This window comes from Nothobranchius furzeri, chromosome 6, assembly GCF_043380555.1.
Source record: "Nothobranchius furzeri strain GRZ-AD chromosome 6, NfurGRZ-RIMD1, whole genome shotgun sequence".
In the NCBI taxonomy this organism is placed as follows: Eukaryota; Metazoa; Chordata; class Actinopteri; order Cyprinodontiformes; family Nothobranchiidae; genus Nothobranchius; species Nothobranchius furzeri.
In genome coordinates this window covers 65,460,061-65,485,575 of record NC_091746.1, presented here as the reverse complement: position 1 = coordinate 65,485,575, position 25,515 = coordinate 65,460,061, and the positions used below count along the sequence as shown (strand labels likewise).

The following is a 25,515-nucleotide window of genomic DNA, read 5'->3' as shown; positions in this document are numbered from 1 at the left end:
TGTCTCCTCCCTTTCCGGCTGGCTCATGGCTTCCTGAACAAAAAACTAAAGAATGAACATAAGTGAATGGGGCTATAAAACTTATTTTCTGGTCTGCTTTGTCTTGCGCCTTGAATCACACACAATTAAATGAAAAATAATTCCGTGTCATGTAAATAGAGATTTATTTGCTTTGTAAAAGTTGCTAATTAAAATGACTACAAATCAGATGTCGCATACGACACCACAGAAGCTCCTCTCCCCCAGTGTGGCGGCTACTTACCACATGGCAAGATTTATGGTGGTTTCCTCCACCTTTAATGCTCCTTCTGTCGTCCTTAAAGAAGGATGAGAAGCTTGCTAAACTCACAACCATTTTTCTTCTTCTTCTCCTCCTTCTTGTCTGGTTTGATGACATCAGCTTGGTGATACTAGAAGTTGGAGTGCACTGTGTGTTTTCGCACAAAACCTGAAGTAACTGTTGAAAATGATGTCTTTAAATTTCACAGACATCATATGTTAAATCCACAGTGCACATCAGACAGGATCGGGAAACGACTTTTATCGCTCAATAGACTCGTTCATTTTTTCTGGCAGTAGGGGACCCATAGACCTGATGTAGATGGACGTTGCCGAACCATTCAGGGGAACAGACTTGTGTCGGATGCTACAGATCTCTTTCAGCAAACAGCAAAACAACTTCAGTCAAAGAAAAGTTTAGACCCAGCACATTTTAATATTCGGAGTTAGTTAATGAACATCTGGATTAAATTTATAGCAACCTGAAATGACATATTGAGAGAAGTGAAGGGAGCACCGAAAATCCTGCACAATCACATAAATCCATCCTGTAGCTCTGGCCCACTGTTCCTAGCTGTTAGCACAGAACTAAATTACATGTTAAGGCTAAAAATATTAAGACTCCCAAAACAATTGTGATGTGTAATGAAATCTAAATAGATGGCACGAGCGTTGTGGAATGCTGCCGGTGATTTGCTTGAAAGGATTGCCTGAATTTGTAGTGCTCCACTGAAGATCCACTTGTTTAGTAACATTGCCGCTGGGAGATGCTTGATGACGTGGAGACAAAGAGGGACTTTTAATTACAAAGACAACAGATGCTCCAGGGTTGCCGCTCTGCCCTTTCTTTACGTAGTTTAATTTGCTCTGTGTTAATTAAAAGTGCTTCTGCGTTGCATTGCGCGGAAAGCATTTGAACACATTAGGATGAGGCGCAGTCTGAGGATGGAGCAGCGCCACATCACCAAGTGATGAGAGGAGCTCTGTGAAAACACTGTCCTGCATAATGGACACACACAAAAGCACAAAGATGTTTTACTTTTGGATTTTTGAACGGTAAATGTTCCTGTCTGAATGAGACAAACGCAGCAGGTTTCCGAAACAGTGCTGCCTCTAGTTGGCTTCATTTGAGACAAGAGTTGCAAACACACAATGAGAAATTGGATGTAGGAGCCAAGAGCCAACTCTGTCCACATCTCCATCAGTCAGACATTGTTATTTGTTCATTTGCTTTGTTTTGTTGGCTTTTGTTTTCTTTTGTGCTTCATGCCGTAATTTCCCTTGTGAGCTTGAAAATCGATATCTTCTAGACAGCCTGTACTCTTGACATTGTCCTCTTTTCCCTAACCTTTCCTGCAAACCCAAGATAAAGAAACTATAAACAGACGCATGCAAGTGAAGTGCACACTTGCACCAATCCATCCTCACTCAAAAGTATACCAACAGCGATGTGATTTTTCTTTTTTTTTATAGCAATTTGGAGTAAAGTTGAGGCCTGAATTTAGCTTTTTCTCACTCTGAGGTTTTGTCATGCTTCACAAAGAGCGATTTAAACCTCGAGTCCCTGAGGTTTCACACCAAAGGGCGGCCGATGCCCAGCCATCATTTCATTTAGTCGTTTTATTTACTGAGAGGCAGCAGGCACCAACACTAAAAAACTCTCACTGACTAGATAACGTCTGTAGGAGGAGCAACAACAGTCATAGAGGACCAAGGAGACCAGTGGTGAAGAATCTGTCAAGTTGCCTTTAAATAAAAAACTGCAGTTCACAAAAGAATTTCCAGTTTATGAATTCTTACCTGAAAATGATGGAAAATGGAAAAAAGGCATAAAAGATAAATGACCCGATGTTCACAGCAGATTTTAGGAGCTGAACTGTTGTAAATATGGTGCTTTTAAGGGTCAAACTGACAAAAAAACAACCTGGATGTTTTTTTAAATAGATTTTTTGCTGAGTTTGCATTTATCGTCTACGCACAAACTCTGTTTTTGTGTGAGGATAGTAGGTTTTTATTTAATGTTTCCCAAAGAGGAGACTTAAAAAAAAACTCACATTTTGGGTCTCTCAGTGGACTGGAACATTTTACTGTTTCGTGCCTTAAAAACGTGCCAACACAGAATGGGTGTTACTGATTTTCCATCGACCATGTAGTAAATGACAGAGGAAAATTTAAACACTGTACAAAAAGTTTAGAAAATTTGCTACATTTATTTTGGTGAAACTTCAAGGCCATGCGAAGAATCATCTTTCTTTGTCTTTAGATCTGTGATGTCATCAGGTAGAGGAGGCAGGAGTAGTATGAAAGCATGTTATCATGCAGCATATCCAGATGTCTGTTTTACAAATGCACGACTGCTTTCATGTCAAACTTGGTGTCTTCTAACTGTCATAGGCCTCAAGTGCTTAAATGTGTTTAACAGAATTGTTTATCATTGTGGTAATACTGGTGTGATACCTTCTAGAAGTACGTGTGTCGACTTTCTGTCATTTTTCCTGACAAGGTTGCTAACGTTAAGTCTTCTGTGCTTTTAGCTATACTTTTTCATTTCATTTCTTTATTTGTTTAATAGGGACAGTGCATATTAATGAACTTCAACAATAAATTGCATCTGTAAATATGCCAGATTGTAGTACTAGTGCTAATTTACATCTGCAGTCCCTAGGCAGGTAATAAAAGCAATAAAAGAAAGTAAAGTATATTTAAAACTAGGAAACTAGGAAAACAGAGAGAAAAACACACAAAACACCATTGTGAGGTCAAATTACTGATGGATACAGGTTTGGTTTTCCTTCAACCATTGTTTAAGTTTGAATTTGAAGGAACTGTATGATTGTGAGTCTCTGGTAGTCGACTATTCCAATGTTTAGTCTCCTTAACGGATAGTGTGGTCTTGCCAAAAGCAGTGTGCCTGTAAGGCACCTCACAGTCTCCTCTATCTGTAGCCCTGGTCGACATTCCACTGATAGACCGTGGTTTAATAAAATCTGTCAGGGGGAAAGGGGCAAGTCCATGTACAACCTTAAAACCAGGCAAGCATTCTTGAAGGTAACGAAGTTACTAAAATTAAGGAGTCTGTTTTTATCTAAAGTAAAGCAGTGGTGGAAACTAAATGATTTTTTATCAAGGATTTTTGTGGCTACTGACACAGACCCTGGTGTGTTTCTCTAGATGAACTTCATGATGTCCTCCACCAGCTGAAGCCATCGCTGACAATCTACTGCCTAGCCGTTATAGAAATGTGTTTGGCATTGTAGGTCCATTCATTCTGAGAATAATGAATTCCTCACTTGCCACTGGTTGGGTCCCAGATTATTTTAAACATGCAAGCTTTTATAAAAAAACAAAAAAAAAAAACAAGTCTGGACGCAACTGTGTTATCAAACTATAGTCCAATCTCAAAGCTACCATTTCTTTCAAAGGTGTTAGACAAGATTGTGTAATCACAACTACTAGAATATGTTAAGAAAACTGGCACAACTGAGAAGTTTCAGTCAAGTTTTAAGCCTTGCCACAGTACCGAATCACAACTTTTACAGGTTTTTAATTACTTGTTTTTAACTACAGACTCTGGAAATATCACAGCTCTTTTGTTGTTTGATGCGACAGCTGCTTTTTGTTGACCATGGCATTCTGCTTTCTTGTCTAGAAACCTACGTTGGTCCCAAGGGCACAGTCCTACAATGGTTCCAGTCATATCATGTGGGAGTTGGCCCATTTAGCTCTGACCACTCACCTATTAGCTGTGGTGTCCCCCAGGGTTCTTGGCCCAGCTCTCTTTGCCCTTTAATTGCTTGCTCTGGGTTCCATTTTTAGAAAGCATAATATTGCTTTTCACTGCTTTGCAGATGATCTGCAAATGTATCTGCCATTACAAGTAGGAGCTGACTCTCTTGCTGTGTTGATGAACTGCTTGAATGATGTTCAGCAGTGGATGGCTCTAAATTTCTTCAAATTAAATGAGAGTAAAACCAACATTTTGGTTTTTGGTTGCCCAAGATCTCCAGAGACTGTTGCTCACCTCATAGGTCCAATGGCACCTTACTGTAAAACTCATGTTAAAAGCCTGGGGGTGTTTATTGGTGGCTCTTTTAAATTAACAAGGCAAGTCAGTGCAGAGTTTCAGTTCTGTCTCTACCATCTGAGACAGCTCACTAAGGTGAAGCCCTACCTCTCTCCAAATGTGTTTGAACAGGTGATCCACCTCTTCATGTCCTGTAAACTAGATTACTGCAACTCCTTGTACGGTGGCCTTCAGCAGTCATCTATACAACTGGTTCAGAATACAGCTACACGCCTATTACTAGGACATAGGGAGCACATCACTCCAGTTCTGGAGTCCCTGCGCTGGCTTCCTGTAGCACATAGGATCCAATTTAAACTGTTGTTGTACGTTTTTAAGTCTCTACATGGTTCTGCCCCTTAGAGCTTTTAGCAATCCATGCCCCTTCAAGAACCTTGTACTCAGGATCTTCTGTTGGTCTCCAGAACAAAGCGGAAGTGCTGTGGTGATTGGGCCTTTTCTGTGGCAGCCCTCAGATTGTGGAACGGACTTCCTGCAAATGTTAGGGTTGCTCAGACTCTTGAGACATTTTAAAACATTGTTGAAGACACATTTTATGAGCTTGCTTTTAATTAGAGACAGATGAGATATTTTCTACCTTCGCTTTGTGATCTGTTTCTAATGCTGTGAAGCACTTTGGTCAGCCGCAGCTGTTTTAAATGTGTTATCTGACTAAAACTGACCTTGACTGAAATCTCAGATGTTTTCCTTTTACCTTTTATTCAAGTAAATTTGATATTTTAATCCTGGAGATTTTAACCAATTTGCCTCACAGATGTAAATATGTACAGCAGCAGAGATTATCCCAGCCATGTCCTTGTACAATTACGCCTTTAATCCTGAAAAGTTTATTTTTCTGAATCCCAAGATTTAGTTTGGTGTGCTTTTTAATCCCACAAAGGTATTTTGGATTAGAAGGTCCTTATAAACATAAAAATAAAAAATGTTTATATATTTAACAACATTTCTAAATTAAACATTTTTACATTTCAAATTGAAATAATGGTAACATAAAGACAAGACAGTATAATAGTGCAAGAAGCTGGTATCCTTATATGCTTGAATAAGTTTTTAAACAGAGGATATTAAAGTTTTCACGTGATTCCTGAGGGATTTTCCAGGAATGTTACCTCTCCTAACGCCATCATATGACAGAATAAATGTGATAAACAAATTACAGTTTGACAGTTTTTACAATTTATTTAGTCAAAAGTTCTTGTAAAAAAATGTTTTTTTTAAACCTCATTGATAATCAAGGCAAAAATTGGACGTGATTGATGATTTGAATATTGAGAGAGCACATCGTGTTGGGCCAAAGATGGGACAAAGGGAGCGCCCCAGAGCAATCATGGTTCGATTCCAGTCATATGCCATGAAACAGAAAGTATTGGAGGCTGCTTGGAAAAAAAGGAATGTTCAAGTGAAAGACCAAAGGATTTGTTTCGATGAGGACTTTACAAACGCTGTGTTCAAGGAGCGGACTAAATACAAGGAGGTGCGGAAAATACTCAACGAAAGAAAAGTGAAGTCACGGATCTTGTTTCCAGCGAGACTGAAACTCTTTTGTGAAGATGGGAAAGTGAAGGTGTATAGTGACCCCCTGGCTGCTGCTATTGGACTACGTGAGTTTGGAGTAAACATGAATATTCCAGAAGAGGTTCCCGATCTGGAATCAACGCTGAGGAGCGCAGGATGGGAGTCAGTTCATGCTCAACGGAGAACAAGCCCTGGTCATGAATTGGTTAAAGGAGTCAACACTCTTCTTAAAAGTCACAAGAGTTGAGGTACTTTTGTGAAAAATAGTTGATGGCAAATTCTGCTGTGAAAACTCTGAAAAGATTTGAAGTTACTGAATATAACACACTTGACTATGAAAACAATATTGATCCAGATGGTAACCTGTTAAATACAATTAATGATAACTGTAAATATTACACAAATGATCAGTTTAATAGTTCTGTAGATTTAGGTCATTTCTCACTTATCCACTTTAATTGTAGAAGACTTTACGCTAGTTTTGACCAAATTAATGCATATATGAAAACATTTAAGCACCAATTTGAAGTGATTGCTTTATCTGAAACATGGTTAAATGAAGAAAAGGGTATAGATTTTGATATGGTAGGGTACTATTTGTTTTATACAAACAGAGGAAAGAAAAAAGGTGGAGGGGTTGCACTGTACGTCAAAAGTGCCTTGAAGTGTAAAATACTGGACTCCATGGCAGTAGCTGTGGAAGATGTGATAGAATGTGTAGCTGTTGAAATGGAAATGGAAAAAACTAGAAACATTATAGTAGCCTGTATATATAGAACACCTGGCTCCAATTTACAATGTTTTAATGAAAGATGTGAAACTCTCATAGATGGATTAAATGACAACAAATCCTGGTTAATATGTGGAGATTTCAATATTGATTTACTTAACCAGAGAAACAAAATGACTAGAGACTTTATGGATGTGATGTCCAGCAGGAGTTTATATCCTGTGATCACTCAGCCTACTAGAGTCACCAGTACCTGTGCTACATTAATAGACAATATTTATACAAATGAAATTGAGAAGACAGCTAACAGTGGTCTCCTAATTAGTGATATAAGTGATCATCTACCAATTTTTATAGTACATAAAAATGTATTAAAAAAAACCTAAGGAGTTAGATCAGATAAAACATGTTAGAATAAGGACAGAGGATGCTATAACAGCATTTTGCATTGACTTGTTAAAGGAGAACTGGAGTGGGGTTTCTGTGAAGGATGTGAACATGGCATATGATACGTTCTTAAAAACATATAAATCTTTATATGAAAAAAACTGCCCTTTAGTTGTCTGTAGAAAAAAGATAATTATGAATGTAGAACCGTGGTTAACTAAGGGATTACTAAAATCTTGTAAAAGGAAAAACAAAATATACAGAGATTTTGTCAGATACCGAACCAAAGCCACAGAAATGAAGTACAAAATATACAAAAATAAATTGACATCATTAATAAGACAAGCAAAAAAAGATCATTATAATTTAAGGCTGAAGGAAAGCATAGGTGACATGAAAAGCACATGGAGAATTCTGAATAGTGTTATAAGATCCAGGTCTCAGCATGCCCGTTATCCAGATTTCTTTACTAACGGAGATAAGATCTTGAGGGATAAAGCTGAGGAGGTGAATGAACTTAATTCATTTTTTGCAAACATAGGACCAAGTTTGGCCAGATCTCTAGAAACACAAACTAATGAAGCTGGAAAAATACAAGGAGGGAGCAAAATTTTACAGTCTATGTTTTTAGGGGATGTAAGTGAAAATGAAGTTTTGACGATAGTTAGGAAAAGTAAAAATAAAACATCCACAGACTGTGACGGGATTGACATGATGATTGTAAAGAACACTATTGATTATGTTGTTAAACCATTCACTTATATCTGTAATTTGTCTGTTCAGAGTGGTACATTTCCAGAAAAAATGAAAACTGCAAAAGTAATTCCAATATTTAAAAATGGTGATAGGCATAAGTTTGATCATTATAGACCAATCTCAGTGCTTTCTCAGTTTTCTAAAGTGCTTGAGAAATGGTTTGTTCAGAAACTAGATAACTTTATTGAGAAGGAAAACTTCCTGAGTGAGACTCAGTATGGGTTTCGATCACATAAATCTACATCCCTGGCTTTATTGGAATTAAATGAAGAACCTTCATCAGCAATAGAAAAAAAACAATATACAGTGGGTTTGTTTATTGATTTAAAAAAGGCATTTGACACAATAGATCATAGTATTTTACTCTCCAAGCTGAGGGATTATGGGGTACGTGGAATCGCCCATGACTGGTTACGTAGTTATTTGACCAATAGATATCAATTTGTACAGTTAGATGATGAAATTTCAGATTCACTAGAGATTACACACGGTGTCCCACAGGGGTCAGTGTTGGGCCCTAAGCTTTTTGTTCTATATATAAATGACATTTGTGATGTGTCCAAAGTATTACAGTTCATATTGTTTGCTGATGACGCGAATATATTTTGTTCTGGAAATGATTTAGAAATTATTATTCAAAATATGGTTTGTGAAATGTCTAAACTCAAGAAGTGGTTTAATGACAATAAATTATTTCTCAATTGGAATAAAACAAAATTCATGGTTTTTGGTAACAGGAAAACTAATGATTTAGTTACGTTGTCTATTGATGGTTTTTTAATTGATAGAGTAAATGAAGTCAGATTCTTAGGGATTCTCTTGGACCATAAACTTACTTGGAAATCCCATATAAAATATATAAAACATAAAATATCCAAAAGTATTGGAATTTTAAACAAAGTCAAAGGCTTTCTAGAAATTTCAACGCTTCAGACATTATATTATTCATTTATCTTACTATACTTAACTTATTGTATTGAGGTTTGGGGCAATACATATAAAACAAACACTAATCCTTTGTTTCTGTTACAGAAGAAAGTTTTGCGAATTCTACATAAAGCTAATCCGAGAGAACATACTAACAAATATTTTGTTCTATCTAAAATTATGAAATTCAAAGACTTAGTTAACTTGAAAATTTTACTAATTATGTTTAAGGCTAGAAATAATTTACTGCCAACTAATCTACAAAGGTTCTTTGTTTTGATCCCAAAAAATGATAGGAGTAGAAAGAAACCAGAGTTTAAAAGGATATTTGTTCGTACTACATTAAAGCAAATGTGTATTTCAATATATGGTGTGAAATTATGGAATTACCTGGATGATGAATTAAAAAATGTACAACTACTGATCAATTCAAAAAAATGTATAAAGATAAAATGCTAAAATCGTATGATTTGATGAGTTGAGGATGGAGGATTAATGTTTCAGTAGTGATATTATTTGTAGAAAGTAAGAGAGCGGTTTATTTTTTGTGTATAAGGCTATTTTGTACTCTTTGTTATTTATCTTGTCTTAGTTAAAGGGGGTAGGTCATATAAGATTTTTTTCTTCTTCCTCCCCCTATTTCACTTGAATGCTTATATTCTAATTTGAAGTTTGTATATTTAAACTTTGAGTGAAATAAATTATTGAATTGAAATGAATTGAAGGCAAACTGGATGTTTTAAATTGCGTTTGTTAAACATTTTTACTCTGAATATGTTCTTTTGTCACTAGAAAGTTGACAGTATGGAAAATAGAACGGTTGGTACATTAAATATTAAATAATATCTGTTTCATAACCCAGGGAACATTCAGAACCCCTCGTTCCGTGGAAGAGCGTGATTTTATTTCTAAAACCGGTATATGATCTTCAGGAAAGGGCCCGCTCAAATCCTCGAGAATAACAGCCGCATCTTTATTCTCACTTAAGCTAACAAACATTTTCTTCACCAGACAAGTGTTTGCTGTGAAAATGTCAGCAAATAGTCAGATCGCAGGCACGAGTGACATTTTCAGCCCCGCGTTTTGGGTCGGACATCAGTTTCTAATTCAGGGGGAGCTTCACCATCACAAGGAAGCTGATGAAGCTGAGATCTTCCTCACCTTGGGTGAACCGTTAGACGTTTGGCGGGGACTGTTTGTTTACTGTAAATGTTTGAATCAACAAGAGAAACTGAAAGGTGTACCTTTTTCCTCTAATTCTCTAACGCCTACGTCATGAAAACAAGCCATCGATGTGTCTCTCCTTTGTCATCCAGGAGGTAGCTGTGGGGGAGCGCAGCAGGGGCGGACGGCTGCTCGAGGAACCTAAAATTATGCTGTTTAGGGGGAACACTTTCAGCCTGCAGGTGTCCATCCAGGACGTCCCACGGTTACTCTGGAGCATCAAGCCTTTCAACACCTGCCAGGTGGGAGTTTTCGCTCACTCTCTTTTGTTTAACGTTCTTAAATCAGCAGCTTTACTACAAATTCACCGGTTTTCTCACTCAGATCGGCTTTGAAACAGTCGTGATGGTAAACCTCACTCGTTCTCACTCCTGCTTTAGTCTCTCTCCTTCATCAGGTTTACCTTTTTCTTTTGCTCGGTCGCATCAAAGCTAAAGGGCAGCAGCAAGGGCACAGCAGGGGTTCACCAAGGCTAGCTATCTCACCCACACATACGCCATTACAAACTTAATTATGACTGCCAGACACACACACACACACACATCATAGTTATCTTCCTAGGGGTCTACATGCTGCATGTTCTGCTCTGCCCTGTGATGTTTATCCCACAAGCGACATCCCATTAGTATTATTAGCCCACCCTTGCGCCGTCAGAATACCAACAAGGATTTCTTGGAGATGGGAAAAGGTCCTGCCAGGCGAAAAACGACTACGGGCGCTAATTCAGACACTGCTCGCACCTAGAGGAGGCGTTCATAAGTGGCCATGCTTCTGTCTGATGGATCTGAAGAGAGGATGATTCATCTGTAAAGCACTGTTTTGACCTGTTCTCTCTGAATCGCTGTCTGGGTCACACAGTACGGAGTAGTGGAAGCTAAAATGGATCTCTCAGGTTGCGTTTGCTTCGTAGCTGTCGATTTGGTTTTTGAGCTGCGACATTAAGGAGGAAGAACAGCGCAAACTGGAAAACGTAAAGGGATTGCTGTCCTACTCCTATAATCGTGTTACAGATCCTTGTCCAAAGACCGGCTTTGAAATACAAACAGGGAGAGTGGCAAAGAACAACGGCTCTGGCCTATTGGAGCGGCTTCTTTTATCAGGGACTGACTTTTGCAATATTTATTAGGCTAATGAGGGAACATGGTCGTTTAGTGTCTGGAGCAAGCAGCCAGCCATAGTTCTACTGAAGTGGTTTTGATCAATAGTTTTCAGACATTTCTGTAGGTTTTTTAATGCTTTTTAGACTTTGGCTCATTTTTAGCAAATGTTCAGACAATGTTTTTTTTTAGGATTTGAAAAATGAGAAACAAATGGAGGACAAAGAAGAGCTATGTCTGAATATCCAACAAAAACATGACCATGTAATGGTTAGACCCCGATCATAAGACAACCCCACATTTTAAAAGTATTTTCAATGAAACAAACCTTGTTGTCTTATATTCGGGTCAATACGGTATATATTTACCTAGACCTTGGACACTGAGTAAAAGTGACCACATGCATCTCTGCTTCAGGTAAACACCCACAGTTCCGCGCTGCATCACTTTCTCTGTCGCATAGCCAAACAAATACCACATGGCCAAGCCCCGCCCCCTCCTGAAACACACACACAAGCAGCAACAAGATAGACAGAACAGTTTGTTAAAGGCTAATTTTTTCAACTGATCTGCTGTAGGTCTCCAGTTTAAATTAATGCCTTATGAATATGTTTCAGTGTAAAACAGCTCTCATACTCCTATGTCAAGGGTTAGCTGTTCGTCTACACAATGGGGGGTTGGCAGAAAAAAGCAGGATGAGTACCACTCATTAAAATTCACAAAGTGCAAACATCTAACAGCAACCCAACTCTTACGCTGCTTTTGTTCAATCTACTTTCTTGGATAAAAAAAACCATCATTGATGTTGTATCCACAAATAAATCAAGCCCCAACGTCTTGCGCCATGTTGTGGAGATGCTAATGCTAACGGTTAGCTTCTACTAGCTTCTACTAGTGACTCCATGAAGGCCAATATTCTCTGTGATGTAGTAGAAACAGGTTTTTGGACGTCTATTTCCTTTCTGCAGCTAAAGCAGGAAAAAGCATGTTCACATTAAAGAGCGGGTCAATTGAGCCTCGGAGACCTTCTCTACCCACGTATCAATTTCAAAAAATGCAACATTAGTAGGCGTTGCCTGGAGGACCGAGAGGGCGGAGCCGCGGCAGTGACGAAGACGACGGCTAACTAGACGATGCTAGCTCCCTCCCTTCACTCTATGCAGTTATTAGAAGTGGAGGATGTTTCTCCCCCTCCTTACCCAGACACTCGAGAAGAAAGGGACCAAGTCTATTTGGAGGAGACAAGCGGACCTGAGCCTTATTGTTGTGAGCTTGTGAGTTGCCTGTAACTCCCAGAACCGACCCAACAGAACCACCTCTGAACGTAAGTAGCCGTTAGCCATAGCATTGGATTAGCTGCAGGGTTTGTCTCCACGGCCCTGGAGAGCTAGTATTCAGCATGTTTTAGAGGTTTATCTGCTTCAGCACACCTGGTTTTAATCAGCAACAAATAGCTGAGCTGCTTAACAGCTAATCTAACCTGTTAAAGCAGGAAAATCCACTGAAACGTGCTGGATAGCAGCTCTCCGGTAGCTCTGGGCTCAAGTTACAGTCTGCTGCATAAGGTTATGAAAATACCCCATGAGAAAATTATTCTGTAATGTGTTCAGCTCACTCAAACTGCCCTGATTTATTTATTTACTGATAACAGCTGCTCTCTTGGTTCTAGGTCCTCTGGTGTCTGCAGCTGGTCTCTGGTGTCTGCAGGTGGTCTCCTCTGCTGGTGCCATCAGGATCAGGAGCTTCCAGAAGAATGTGCCTTTCAATGACTCTTTCCTCCTTATTTGTTATATTAATTAAATAAATCTCAATTTATATATTTCCTGTTTTTGTTCATGTCCATAAATACTTAAACATGCTTGAAATTAAAACGAGCTTTTAACAGTGAGGTGCTAGTTTAATTCATCACAATAGAGCTAGTTAAACATGCATTGTGATAATTCAATTAATGTAATTTATAAATATCCATTAAAATATCAAAACTGGAATCTATATGAAATATTTGGCAGCACAAAAAAACTTGTCAAACACAATATTTATTATAATAATTGTAGGCAGACAGGAGACAGAGCTGATGGAGGTTCTCAGTCATCGAAGGATGGCTGAAGGCTTTCCAGGAACAGGAGATGTGGTGTTGTCTCTTCTCTCTCTCTATTCTGCCAGATGAGCTGATAGGTTACAGGTGTGTGAGGACATCCTCATGCTGTCATAACCAGATGACAGGAGTTATCAAGTGATCAGCCAGGCTAATGAGATGCAGAAAGAAAACAAATTCAGGACAGTGTACAATATGTGGTGTTGCTCACCTTATGTGCTCTTATAGAGTTATTAACGTGTGCCTGCCTCATGGTGTAGAGTCCATATTTTGCTGAGTGTCCTGCAATAATGCAGGTTATTAGTTAATTTACTTTTGATAGCAAAAACAAAATATTTAATGTAAAAGTTGTTTTCCAGGTGAATCAGCTCACACGTCACCACCAAGTGTCACGGGGGCAGAATCAGTAGCCTCCGTCATGATGTAATCACATACTTATTTAATTGTTAATATCTTAAAAATTCTGAAATGTGTTAATTTTTTTTACCTTGAACAGTTCACTGAGCTTGCACCGTCACTGAGGTGGAAGCTGGAATCAACAGCAGACACCTCACACCTTGGTCTTTTCAGGGGGTGTGGCCGCTGCTCTGGGACCTTCTGGAAGATGAATTTTCATCATGGTCCCCGTGGGTCACCAGACACACTGCGGCTGTGAACTCCATTCTGGCTGGCTATGTAAAAACAAAGAAGCAGCACATTTATAAATGTTTAAAAGAGCATAAAATCACGTGTAACAATAATCTGTAAAACAAATTAAAACTAGAAGGTAATAATAAAATGTTTACATAGAAGATTATTAAAAATAATTCACCTTTGCTACAGGTAAGGTAGCCTGGACAAGTGCATTCTTGCAGCTAAATCAGTCTGACAGCCAGTGTCTTGGGTAGATTTAGCCTGAAAAAAATATATAAGCACATTGTTGTTGAGAGTTTATAAAGTCAGATAATATACAAAAGAAACTGTCCCATATAGGCGCTTTATAACATTCCTAGTGTGTGATCATTATAACGTAAAAGTCAGTCACACATGATGTGGAGAGCCTGAAATGCGACCTCCTGAACAGAATTCCTCACAGAACCTGTTCACAAGCTGGATTTCACGCTGTAATGCTGTCTGTCAAGTGCTGCGTCAGTTAGAGCCACTGTTGCAGAATTACCGACTGACTAGCTAAAGGAAGTGAACCACGTCTCTCAAACTTTGCATTTAAGTAGGGAATTGTCTTTAGAAGATGTTAAAACGTTTTTTAGCTTACTCACCTCAGACTGGAGCCCGCCGTGGTGGGGGAGCAGAGTCGGTAGGCTGCATCTAAATCGCGGAAGAGCCACGGTGGGCAGCCTCCCTCTTCAAACGGAGACGTGCAGAATCGCGGGTAAAATGCCCACAGAGTCACCGCAAGCATACTACACTACACCTACTCACCAATACTAAGACGATATGGAGCACTAAACCCGAAATACTTTCCCAATTACACTAACAGCCAAACACTAACTAAACTACAATATCAAACAGCCAAATCTAACACTAAATAAGTATTTATAACACTAAAAGATATGCTAAGACTAGGATATGCTAATGCTATATGCTAATGCTGAACTACCGCTGACCTCCTACACTCACTTGCAAATCCAACTCCCACTCGCCACAGGGCGTGGCCGAGACACTCGTTGCTTTTATAACTTTGGCACGGAGCTGCTACGTAGTTCTCTACTGGTTTACGTAGTACTTTACTCTTTAGCCATTGGCTAAAATTTATTCAAAATGACTCAAATTCTATGTTTTCAGCTGAAGGTGGCGCATTACTGTGGTTTTTAGACAGAATTTTTAAAGAAAATGCACCAAAATGCTAAAATAAAGAATGCACACATTTAAAACACTATTAGACACTCATTTATACAGTTCATCAGCAAAAAAAAGTTAATTTAGACGTTACTTGCTCTTTAAGCATGCATGTGTTACTCAAAGAGACTGATCGTATTTCAGAAAGAAGTATGTCACAGTCTCTCAGTGAACCACAACTTTACATTTGACCCAGTTTTACTTATTGAACTGATTTTGATTAGTCAGAGTACCGCAGGGGAGCGGTGGTTACAATATAGCTTATCACCATCAGCGTTTGAATAAATGTAAATGATTTCTAAATTGCTTTGGAGCCTCTTATTTAGAAAAGTGCTATACAATATTATTTTTTAATTCCCTAATTTCAAATAAATAAAAAGTGCATTTCTGTAAAGGTGATCAGGGACTGAAAATGAGTATAAAGCAACCAAAAGTCCAAAAGTAAACTTTGTTTGACCTTCAGAAACCTGAAGAACTATCGATCAAAACCACTATAAAAAATTCTAAGAGTTCCTGAGCCATTGGAGGTAAATTATAAAAAAGGGAAGACTTTGCATGGTGCTATGAGACGTGAAGAAGAACTAGAAAAAGTCACAGTAGAGTTGACTGAAGCCCCCTTCAGACAGGCCATGAAAAACGGAAATGTTCGAGACTCTGTCCGTAAGACCTTTGTGTCTGAATACAAACATCTGGATAAACTTTTCCGTAATTAAACCGGACGAAGCCCCTAGTAACAGGACTGGACTTGTCACAGACAGGGTGGCTGCTTCAGACTGGTGAGGTCGAGTTCCGGAGGGGGAGGAGGAGGGGCCCGGGGGACGCTGTGCGCACCTAGATAGCTCACTCCTGTAGCATGCGGCGAACCATGGCAGCTCGCCTCCTACGGTACCGTCTCCTAGACGTGCGACGGAACGCTTCACACTGCTTCCGTGATTCCTTTATTAGCCATTGAGCTTCATCATCCAGGTCTCTTATGCGTCTTCGTGTGCGCAGAATTATGCTTAACATGAGTCCGATCAGTGAGAAGAATTCTATCTCTTCGTCTGCCATGTTTGACTGAATGGCTTTGTTTGGGTAAATGACGCATGTACGCCCGCCGCACTATCCGGGTACAGCCTTCCCACCCCCTCCCCCTCAGACATCTGGAACTTTTCCCTGCTGTGTGAAGGCAGCCGAAAGGACAAGTTCAGGTACAAAAGTGGTGTGTCTGAAAACACAGTTCTGGTTAAAAACCGGACTGAATTGTCCACACATATTCCAGAATGTCAATGACTACGTTTACATGCAGCCAATATCCGGGTTATGATCGGGTTAAGGTCGGTATTCGGGTTTCTGAGTTGATCAGAATAACCCGTTTACAAGCATAAATAGAAAGAGTTACCCCTAACTTTCATAACCCGATGTAAATGCGGACGCTGGGGTAGCGTCAGGACGTATGGACTACGTCCAGACGTAATATGCCTCATTTCCGGTTCTTCTTGTTCCGGTATCCATGAAAACAACAACATGTTTCCCAGTTCAGAAGAGATAGCAACCGCGTTTGTTTGCGCTTTAGTTTCCTCGTCACTCCAAAAGTGTGGTGCTGTGCCGCGACTTGCCATGTTGCTCCCAACTTGTTGTTTACTTCCGGTGTTCTGGCGCATACAAGACGTCTCGCTACTCAAAAGACCAAGATTCCTTGCGAACAGAGCATGCGCAGAACACACGCTTTGATGGGGATATCCCGATATGCGTTTACACGACCAAACATTCGGGTTAGAAAAGGGTTACCCCAGGTGTAGTAACCGGGTTTTTAAAAACCCGGTTATGAGCATATCCGGGTTTTCGGCGGTGTTTACATGGCCGTGCGGAACCGGGTTATTGTGAATATTCGGGTTTTAAAAGGGTTACTGGCTGCATGTAAACGCACTCAATCTGAAAAGGGTTAAAGAGTGATGAGTTGTGTTCTTCAGGTCGGTGGCAGAAGGCAGCTGTTCCACCCACTGTTGTTACAGAAAATATACAAAACAAAACACTCTGTTCTGCTTCACACTCCACATAATGTTCCACAGCACTTTCTAATGTTAACACACTCGTTTAAGACGAGTGCTACAGATGGTTACCAGGAACCATTCCTGCTGCTCCCCACTGAGACGGGTGTAGTTTCCTTCCCGTCACTGATTGGCCAACAAGACCACTCATTCACCCCTCATTAAGCATGTAAACACCAACGTGGGTGTCAAAGCAGGATTTAAAAAACTCAAATGTCTTTGGCAGGATTTAATGAGTTGGCCGTCTGTGCAGCCTGATCCTTTCATCGTGATTTTCCTCCCGTCTGCCCTTCCGTCTCTCCTCGCTCTGCAGGAGTTCTCCTTTTCTCAGGTGTGGGCCGGTAACCAGTGTCCCCTGCAGTGTGCCTTCTCTTTGGAGCGATACAGCCACTCCTCGTCTCAGCTCTCCTGCAAGATCAGCATCCGACAGGTCGCAGGAGAGGAGCAGATACTCCAGATCTATACATCTGTAGTGGAGGTGAGTGGCTCTCTGAGAAAGGGGACGGGCTCTCATTACACTGATTCTTCATCTGCTTTAAGAGCTTGCTCGGCGAGCCTCTCGTGGAGCTGTACATGTATGGATTGCAAACGGTCCTGTTGCGTTTTTGTCCTTCATGCAGCAGTATCACAAACACCCTGACACACCTCTGTTTCTTTCTGCCTCGCCATCAGAACGAAAAGGGTGTGGTCCCCTTTTTCACGCAGTCAGACTGTACCGTCACCTCCCAGACGGGGTCAAGGGCCTTTAAAATCCCCCTGTCCATTCGTCAGCGGATCACCGCCACCTTCGATGCTGCTAACTCCAACGGGAAGGACTGGCAGCTCCTGGCCCAGAAGCTCCACATAGACAGGTTTGAGTTATAACCACATTTTGTTCACTCTCGCCCCTTAAGGTACCATTTACATACCGCTGAGTCATCTTGAAAAGAACACGCGGGCGTGTTTTGCTGTAAATATTAGAACAATGACTGGAAAGCAAAACCATCACACGCGTGTCTCCTCGTAAATTTAAACGCCATTCCCATTATGAACGCCACTTTCAATCTGGCATTAAGGCACCGTGTCGGCCCTTATCTTTCATCTGCAACCAGCCTTCAGTTGCACTCCACACTGCTGATTTCATTATAGATCTAAAACACATGCACAGATAGATGGAGACAGGGGGGAGGAGGGGGAGGCCAGCTTTAGCACAATCAGAATACTGTAGCTGCAGAGCAGATGCCTTGTCTTGCAGAAATCTGAGGGAAGGTTTGTGAGTGCTGACAGCCTAGCCTCCGGCGGTGAAGTGTGCTGGTGTTAGCACTTCTCATTAGCAGGAGCTACGCGTGTGCTCCATCCTCCAACCCCTGCTAAGCACTCAGAAGCTTGTGCCAGGTCAGTATTTGTGTAGGCGTGGGGGGGGGGGGGGGGGTGTCATTGTTTGGAGATGGGGCGATCATTGTTTGTGCTTCAGAAGAGAAGTCAATAATCAAGTGCTTATAGCCGCAACGACTCCAGGACCTGTGCTCGCAAACAGCACCGAGAAAACAGGTGTCCGTTACCGCCTGCCGCAGGAACTTAAAGAAAAATTCTGTGATATTCAGAAATGTTTTTGCCTTAACTAAATCGAAGAGAAGCGAATGAGAGACGAGGAAAGGATTTCAGAGCGTTTTCAGCCCAGTCAAGCACGCCGAGGAGCATGTAACAGGAATGTCTCTACCTACTTAAGCTGATTTCTGTAATTATTTTTCTGAGAGTGTAGGAACATCATCATATGGAGGAGCGAGAGTGAAGGAGGAGGTAGAGCAACAGGAGTGTCAGTGCAATGAAACAGTGCCCTCTGTTGGTCAGATCAGCTAACAGCAGCAAAGTTCCTAACTCTGATGAACTTTGTTGTCCTCCCCCGTTTTGTGAATATTAATTTCTTCGTTGTTCCAGCAGGCAATTAAATAGATAAATATCCATAACAATATAGGCATCTTTCTGCCACTGAAGTTATAGGTTAGTAGGAGGAAAAGAGTGTGCTCATTCACATAATCATATATTCATTTTTACTTTTATTTAGTTTGGAGGAGCTACAAATAACTCTGTTAATAGAAAAAAATATATATATGTGTATGTATGTATGTGTAAAGACAGGCTTTAGCCTTCAAAAATGCATCTGTAGGATTATAAAGATTCAGACAAATTTCTACTTCATTAAAATCAACAAAGGTCAGTCTGATTTTCTATGTTTGAGCTTTAACTGGTGTTTCACTAACAGGAATGACAACTTAGTTCGTTTATAGTTTGATCTGATTAAAGGGACCGAGTCGACCTGCAGGGGCGCCTCCAAAAATTTTTGATAGGGATGGCCAGAAGGGGCCAAAGAAATTTTGGGGGTGGCCCACCAAATTGGTCCCTGTGGTAACTCTGGGAGAGTTTAGTCTGTGGCAATGTATTGCATTGCTCCTTTATTCATTTTTATGTTAAAAAAAATAAACTAAAATAAAAACAAAACAAAAAAACAGTACATATCCAAAACATTTAACTTAAATTGTACAAACACAACCATTTCAGAAAAATACATTTCAGTTATTTAGAATTTTACTTTAAATTTTATTTAAAAAATGTTTTTTTGTTTAATTCACCTGTTGCTGTGTTCACAAAAAAACTATGGAGATCAAAAACTTTTTTAAATGCTGAGCAGCAGAAACATATGTATGTTTTTATTCTCATTATTTCTTTACTCGTTGATTGTATTATTTTTATTTTGTTTTACAATTATGTTTTGATTAAATTAGATCATTTTATGGTTTGCATGAACATTAATATGATTTATTAACACTGGCTTTTGCTGGGGGGGGAGCATCAATTTTATAGGGGTGGCCATGGCCACCCTTGGCCACCCCTTGGGGCGCCGTTGTCGACCTGAAGGTTGAGTCTCGTGTAAAGAAACTGATGGATGGAGGCGGTGAAGGAGACTCAGCATGGGGCAACTTCTGTGGCTGAAAGAGTCATTTTTACTATCAACAGCAGGGCATTAGAGTCTACCATGGAGCTTGGTGGCTATCTCTGGAACTGTTTTAAATTGGTTCAGGTCAGACCTTTCTAACAGAAGTTTTAGTGTCTGCCATTATAGATTCTACTGATCAGTTCTGTGAGGTACCTCAAGGATCTGTTTTAGGCCCACTCCTGTTTTTATTATACATACATTTCCTTGGACTTATCATTAATACTGTACTTTTCATAATGTCTCCTGACACCTAAACGCAGAAGACATTCAGCTGTTCTGCTCCTTCAAGGATTCTGAGTTCTACAAACTGTCTGAATGAAGAGTGTCTATCAGCGATCACCAGCTGGCTAGAAGAAATCTTCCTTCAGTTAAACTCTGAAAAGACTGAATGTCTGATCACTGCCCCTGAGAGCATGGTTCCTCTGATCAGTAAACTAATTGGTCGTCATTTAACTTCTGCCATTAAATCAAACTTGAGGAATGTGGGTGTTTTTGACCAATCATTGTCTAAGGACACCCCAAACATTGGTCCGAAACTGTATTTATCACTTAAGAGATATCTCCTAACTGCGAAGGTTGGTGTCAAAACATGAACTTGAAATGGTCATCCATGCCTTTATCTCCTCCCAATTACCGTAACACACTTTTCACATGTTTTAACAAAAAAGCCCATGACTGCCTTCAGTTGGTCCAGAACTCAGGAATGAACTTCCTTTATCGTTATGTTGCATTGACACCTTTAGAAATCAGCCAAATAGCTTTTGCTTAAACCTTTCGTGTGTTTTTTCTTTTGTTGTGAGATCTTATTTGTTTTTAATGATCTTCAAAGATCCTTTATTCTTTTGTTGTTGTTTTTTGTCTTTAAACTTTGTTTTAATTTTGAAGTGTTTCACTTTGTGATTATTTTTTTAATGGGTGCAATATAAACGTACGCACTCACTTTTTTAAATGGTCACTGTTAATAATCCCAATCGCCTGTTGATGACTGAGTTGTCTTTTCTGTTGCACTGACCACAGTGTGATCTGCCACCAACTCGTTGTGTCTCCCCTGACCTTCAGGAACCTGTGCTACTTTGCATGTCAGGAGAGCCCGTCCTCGGTCATTCTGAGTCTGTGGGAGGCCCAGCACCAGGACCCAGGAGATCTGGACTCTCTGGCCAGTGCTCTTGAGGAAATCGGAAAGGTCCAGTCCCCCAGGGGACCTCCTGCTCTTTGTTCCACTAAAGAAGACTCAGAATTCACAAAAGTTGGGTAGGGAAGGTCGACCACAGCCCGACTCATGACAAACCTTTTACTGCATGAACACTGACGATCAGGTGTAACCAACTAACACGCGAAGAGGAGACTGTTATTAAAGGAACGCCTCTGCTAAACCAAATGGTCCGTTCAGACGTGACCGAGACGAGACATGAGTGTTTGTGTTTATAAGAGGCAACACGGTTCGGAACGGAAAGCCTTTGAAGCTGCTTCAGTCTCTTGTAGTCAGAATCTAGATGTCTGTGTGAAGACGGAGTGTGTTTTACGCACGCTGACACTAAGGTCGGTGTTGTGAACCTCCCAGTACTAGATGTGCTTGTACGGTACTTACCATCAAACGGCCTTCTGGGTAATCAACATGTTCAGTGTAAAAAATGTCTTTGCAGTATTTTCTCATGCATTGTCTCAATTCATGCCGCTTTATTTTCTCTCCTTTGTGTTTAATGTTTCTTGAGTTGAATTCAAAATGAAGAAAAAATAACCACAGAAAGCAGATTTTGCTCTCATGTTCGTCCTAAAATGTTTTCTAAGTGATGAGGATTTAAACAGACTTGTCTACGTGCTGGAGAGGAGAGATTTCAACAATCAGCCACAAGCGCACATGAATGTTTTCCATCTCCGAGCCGAATCATCAGACTGCAGAGAAACCCGCTGATCTGTGCCTCATCTGGAAAAGCAGCCAGAGCTGAACCCACCCCCCCCCCCCACACACACACACACACACACGAGTTCAAGTAATCAGCGTCCGGTTCATTTGGAGGAAGTTTTAATATGTGACTTAACACCAGAGCAGACTGGGGGGACGTTACAAACCTGAGCATTGCACTGGTGAAGTGGTGTGTAGTTCAATGTCCCCTCGGGGATGTTTTTTTTTTCCTTTTCTTTTTTCTCTCAGCATTTTTTGAATTAAAAGTTTTAACTTTTGATGTGTGGCTTGACTGGAGCTGCTTCTCTTGGATCACTGGTTCATCAAAAAAAACCTGGGCATCGTAATTTGGGGACAGCCATTACCTTCTCTCCTCTGTCGCCTCAGCAACTTCAACATCCACTTTAAAAACCACATCCTGATTAAAAAAATCCCTTCAGTCAGTTGCTCCACCTGCCCCCAAACTTAATAAAGTGACTTTGTGTTGAACTCTGTGTTGGAACTCTCTTTCTGTCTGTTTAATGAATTTAGTGGCGAAGGCCCGGGCGGCGCAGTTGAAAAAAAAAAATCTGTTAATCTTCAAAAACTCTGTTCAAACAAAAGATGAAACAGAAAGCCCCGAAAAGTCCACTTATCAGAAACATCTCACGGATCTGCGTGTGAACCGAACAGCAGACCTCGTCGTGATGATCCTGCTTTTTGTCTGAGTTTAGGTCCACCGAAACTTGACTGGGTGTTGTTGTTAAAGCTCCTCGCTAATGATCGCATTAGTGAAGGTCCAACCCCTTGCTTTGCAGCTTTTGTTTGAAACGATTAGGAACAGAGCTGCTTCCTGCTGAGAAATGTTCTGTTTGTCGCAGTCTGGGTAAGAAGGATGCAGATTTGTGCTCACCTCTTGGCTCAGTACAGACATTCTTGCTGATTTGTGCATTTATGGAAATATTCTGAGATATTCAACCACTGAGGTGTGCATTTCATTCCATAACTGCTGAAATCTGTTTTCTATAAGTCAGGACTGCTTACTGGAACCTGGAGTCTCCCAGTAAGCCTTTATTGTTTGTGCACACGAAACCAGTACAAGGAGGGGCTTCAGCTTATTCTGAAACCTGCTTGTTCATCTGGAAGGATCTCGCTCTCTTGAGTTAAAACACAACTAGCTTAAACTTTATGACTACCAGCGCTAAATGTTAACTAAGCTGTGAAATTTTTAACTTCTTTGTCAGTGGGTGCATTTTGAAGTGCGTGGTTTTGGTCTTTTTGCCATCAATTATTCTGATTTCACCTAAATTCCAGGCCCAGCCCAGAAGCTCCACATTACAGTTCGGTTACCGTATCTTGTACTTTATGAGCTCAACAATTTAGATTAGTCATTTCCCTTCATTTGTTTTTCACCACACACACAGAAGAAAAGTTGGTATAATTCCTCAACTGGAACCAAATCTCTTTCCTTATATGGATTGCTTAATGATATAATGATATTAGTATAAAACAGCCTCGCCGTTTGCATATTGTTGAAGCCAAACATGATTGGACCTGGTTAATCTTTTTCTGTAGTTTGTTGTAGCCACCGGTCCAGCTAACCATGCATGTTGGTGCATGACAATCTGTGTCCTGAAGTCTGGAAGCATTCAGGTTTTCACCTTCACTTCATCACATTGTCCTTGGCTCAAAAATAGCAAGATCCATCCATCTTCTGAACCTGCTTGTCCATGTAGGGTCACGGGGGGGGCTATCTTCAGCAGTCAATTGGCTATCAGGCGGGATACACCCTGGACAGAGAGCCAGTCCATCGCAGGGCAACACAGAGACACACAGGACAAACAACCATGCACACACACACTCACACCGAAGGACAGTTTAGACAGACCAATCAACCCAACAGTCATGTTTTTGGACTGTGGGAGGAAGCCGGAGCACCCGGAGAGAACCCACGCATGCACAGGGAGAACATGCAAACTCCATGCAGAAAGATCCCAGGCCGGGAAGCGAACCCAGGACCTTCTTGCTGCAAGGCATTAGCTCTAACCACTGTGCAGCCAAAAAAAATAGCAAGAGTTGTTTCATATTTAAGAGTTCTGGTTAAACTGTGACTGGTGATGGCTTAAAGCAAATAACCTCGTTCATGAGGAGTTTCATACAGAACAGCTGAGTTACATTATACTGCAAGAAAATAACCAATGTTTAAAGCTGGGGTGCATAGTTAAAATTTTCTAAAGTAACTTAAAATGTTTAGATTTGAATATCTGACCATGTTCTATATAAAATAAAAAGGTAGTCTTTCCCCTAAGCCCCTCCCCTGGCCTCTACAGCAAACCAATCGTTTACACGAGCGTTGACCCTTAGAGCTGTGTATCCACAAGAGATACTTTTCATACCCATTTATAATAATTATTATCATTATTATCATCATTTTTGCTTTTACACAAATTAAATGCAAAAATTCTATTAGTAATTATTTTTCAATTTTACTTGAAGTGTAAAATTAGCTTTTTCCCAACCCTGTCTTGTAGGAACCACTTGAACAGTGTTTGACTGCAGAAAAAAAGGTGTTCCTAGCTTGTTTTTCTAAGGCCCTGTCCACACGTAGCCGGGGATCTGCCAAAACGTAGATATTTTTCTACGTTTTGGCCTGTCATCCACACGAAAACGGAGTTTTTTCACACGAAAACGGATCTTTTTAAAAACTCCGGCCAAAGTGAAGATCTGCGTTTTCTCCGTTTTGGGTGTCTGCGTGTGGACAGACAAAACCGGAGTTTTAAGGTCCGCAACGTCACTTTCCGCGACAAAAAGATGCTGACATCACGTGTGCGACCAGTGTTTACACTAGCCGACAGCATGGAAGCCCTCAGAGCTGCGCTCTGTCTCTACCCGATCCATCAATAGTCCAAGCGCTTTCTGCTTGTTTGTTTTTGCAAGAGGAATTACTGCTCCTTGCGGAAGACCACAGACGAAGGACGAGGTTAAGAACGGGGGAAGTACTGCCGCCTACAGGTCTGGCATGTCCTTAACAACGTATTTATGGTGGCGCAGTGGTTAGCACTGTTGCCTCGCAACACGAAGGTCGCAGGTTCGAAACTCGGCTGCGGCCTTTCTGCGTGGAGTTGCGTGTTCTCCCCATGCATGCGTGGGTTTCCTCTGGGTACTCCGGTTTCCCCCACAGATCACAACATGCCCTATAGGTTAAAAAAAATTGTACGTTGCTTTGGGAAAAAGCGTCTGCTAAGCACATAAACATAAACATTTATCCGGGTACGTGTGGACAGTTTGTTTTTAAAACTCGGTGGTGTGGATGCAAGTTTTTGGAGGGGCGGATTTTCGTTTTCAAAAAACCCCGGCTACGTGTGGACTAGGCCTAAGAGTTGTCCTGGTTTCCCTAACCCTAACGGTGACTTTCATGACGAAGGTAAAACAACTGCTTCCTCTGATTGACAAGATCAAGGTGCAAACATCTCCTTGCATCCTGTGCCATAAAAGTTGCTCGTGTTCCCCGTATCACACAAAGTTGGAATCAAGGGAATTTCTGATCTGTAACCCAACAAAAACTGCTGATGAATCCTCATCACCTAAAACGACTCAGAAGAGGATTCAACGAAGGTGTCTCTCTAAGCTCCTGTGAGTTCAATCAGTTCTGATTTTATTACAGATGTTTGAGATTGATCTTCAGTATTAGTCGGATCT

At 40.7% G+C, this 25,515-nt stretch overlaps 1 protein-coding gene and 2 long non-coding RNA genes across 3 annotated transcripts in view; 2 read left to right on the top strand and 1 right to left on the bottom strand.

Moving 5' to 3' along the window:
* Positions 1-21,330, top strand: part of LOC107374870 (netrin receptor UNC5D) — a 354,048-nt gene extending 332,718 nt beyond the window's left edge. Inside the window, exons 15-18 of the mRNA XM_015943168.3 lie at positions 9,995-10,144; positions 17,274-17,438; positions 17,633-17,811; positions 20,994-21,330. Coding sequence (XP_015798654.3) covers positions 9,995-10,144; positions 17,274-17,438; positions 17,633-17,811; positions 20,994-21,189 — 690 coding nt within the window. The 3' untranslated portion in view covers positions 21,190-21,330. The remainder of the gene's footprint in view (positions 1-9,994; positions 10,145-17,273; positions 17,439-17,632; positions 17,812-20,993) is intronic.
* LOC129164451 (uncharacterized) lies at positions 12,177-12,837 on the top strand. Its single transcript, XR_008564037.2, has 2 exons — positions 12,177-12,323; positions 12,669-12,837. It is a non-coding gene; the product is annotated as an uncharacterized lncRNA (long non-coding RNA).
* On the bottom strand, positions 13,143-13,720 carry LOC139070356 (uncharacterized). The gene is made up of 3 exons (XR_011520893.1): positions 13,582-13,720; positions 13,306-13,376; positions 13,143-13,202 (listed from the first exon to the last, which is right to left on the bottom strand). It is a non-coding gene; the product is annotated as an uncharacterized lncRNA (long non-coding RNA).
* Positions 21,331-25,515: the final 4,185 nt, after the last annotated feature.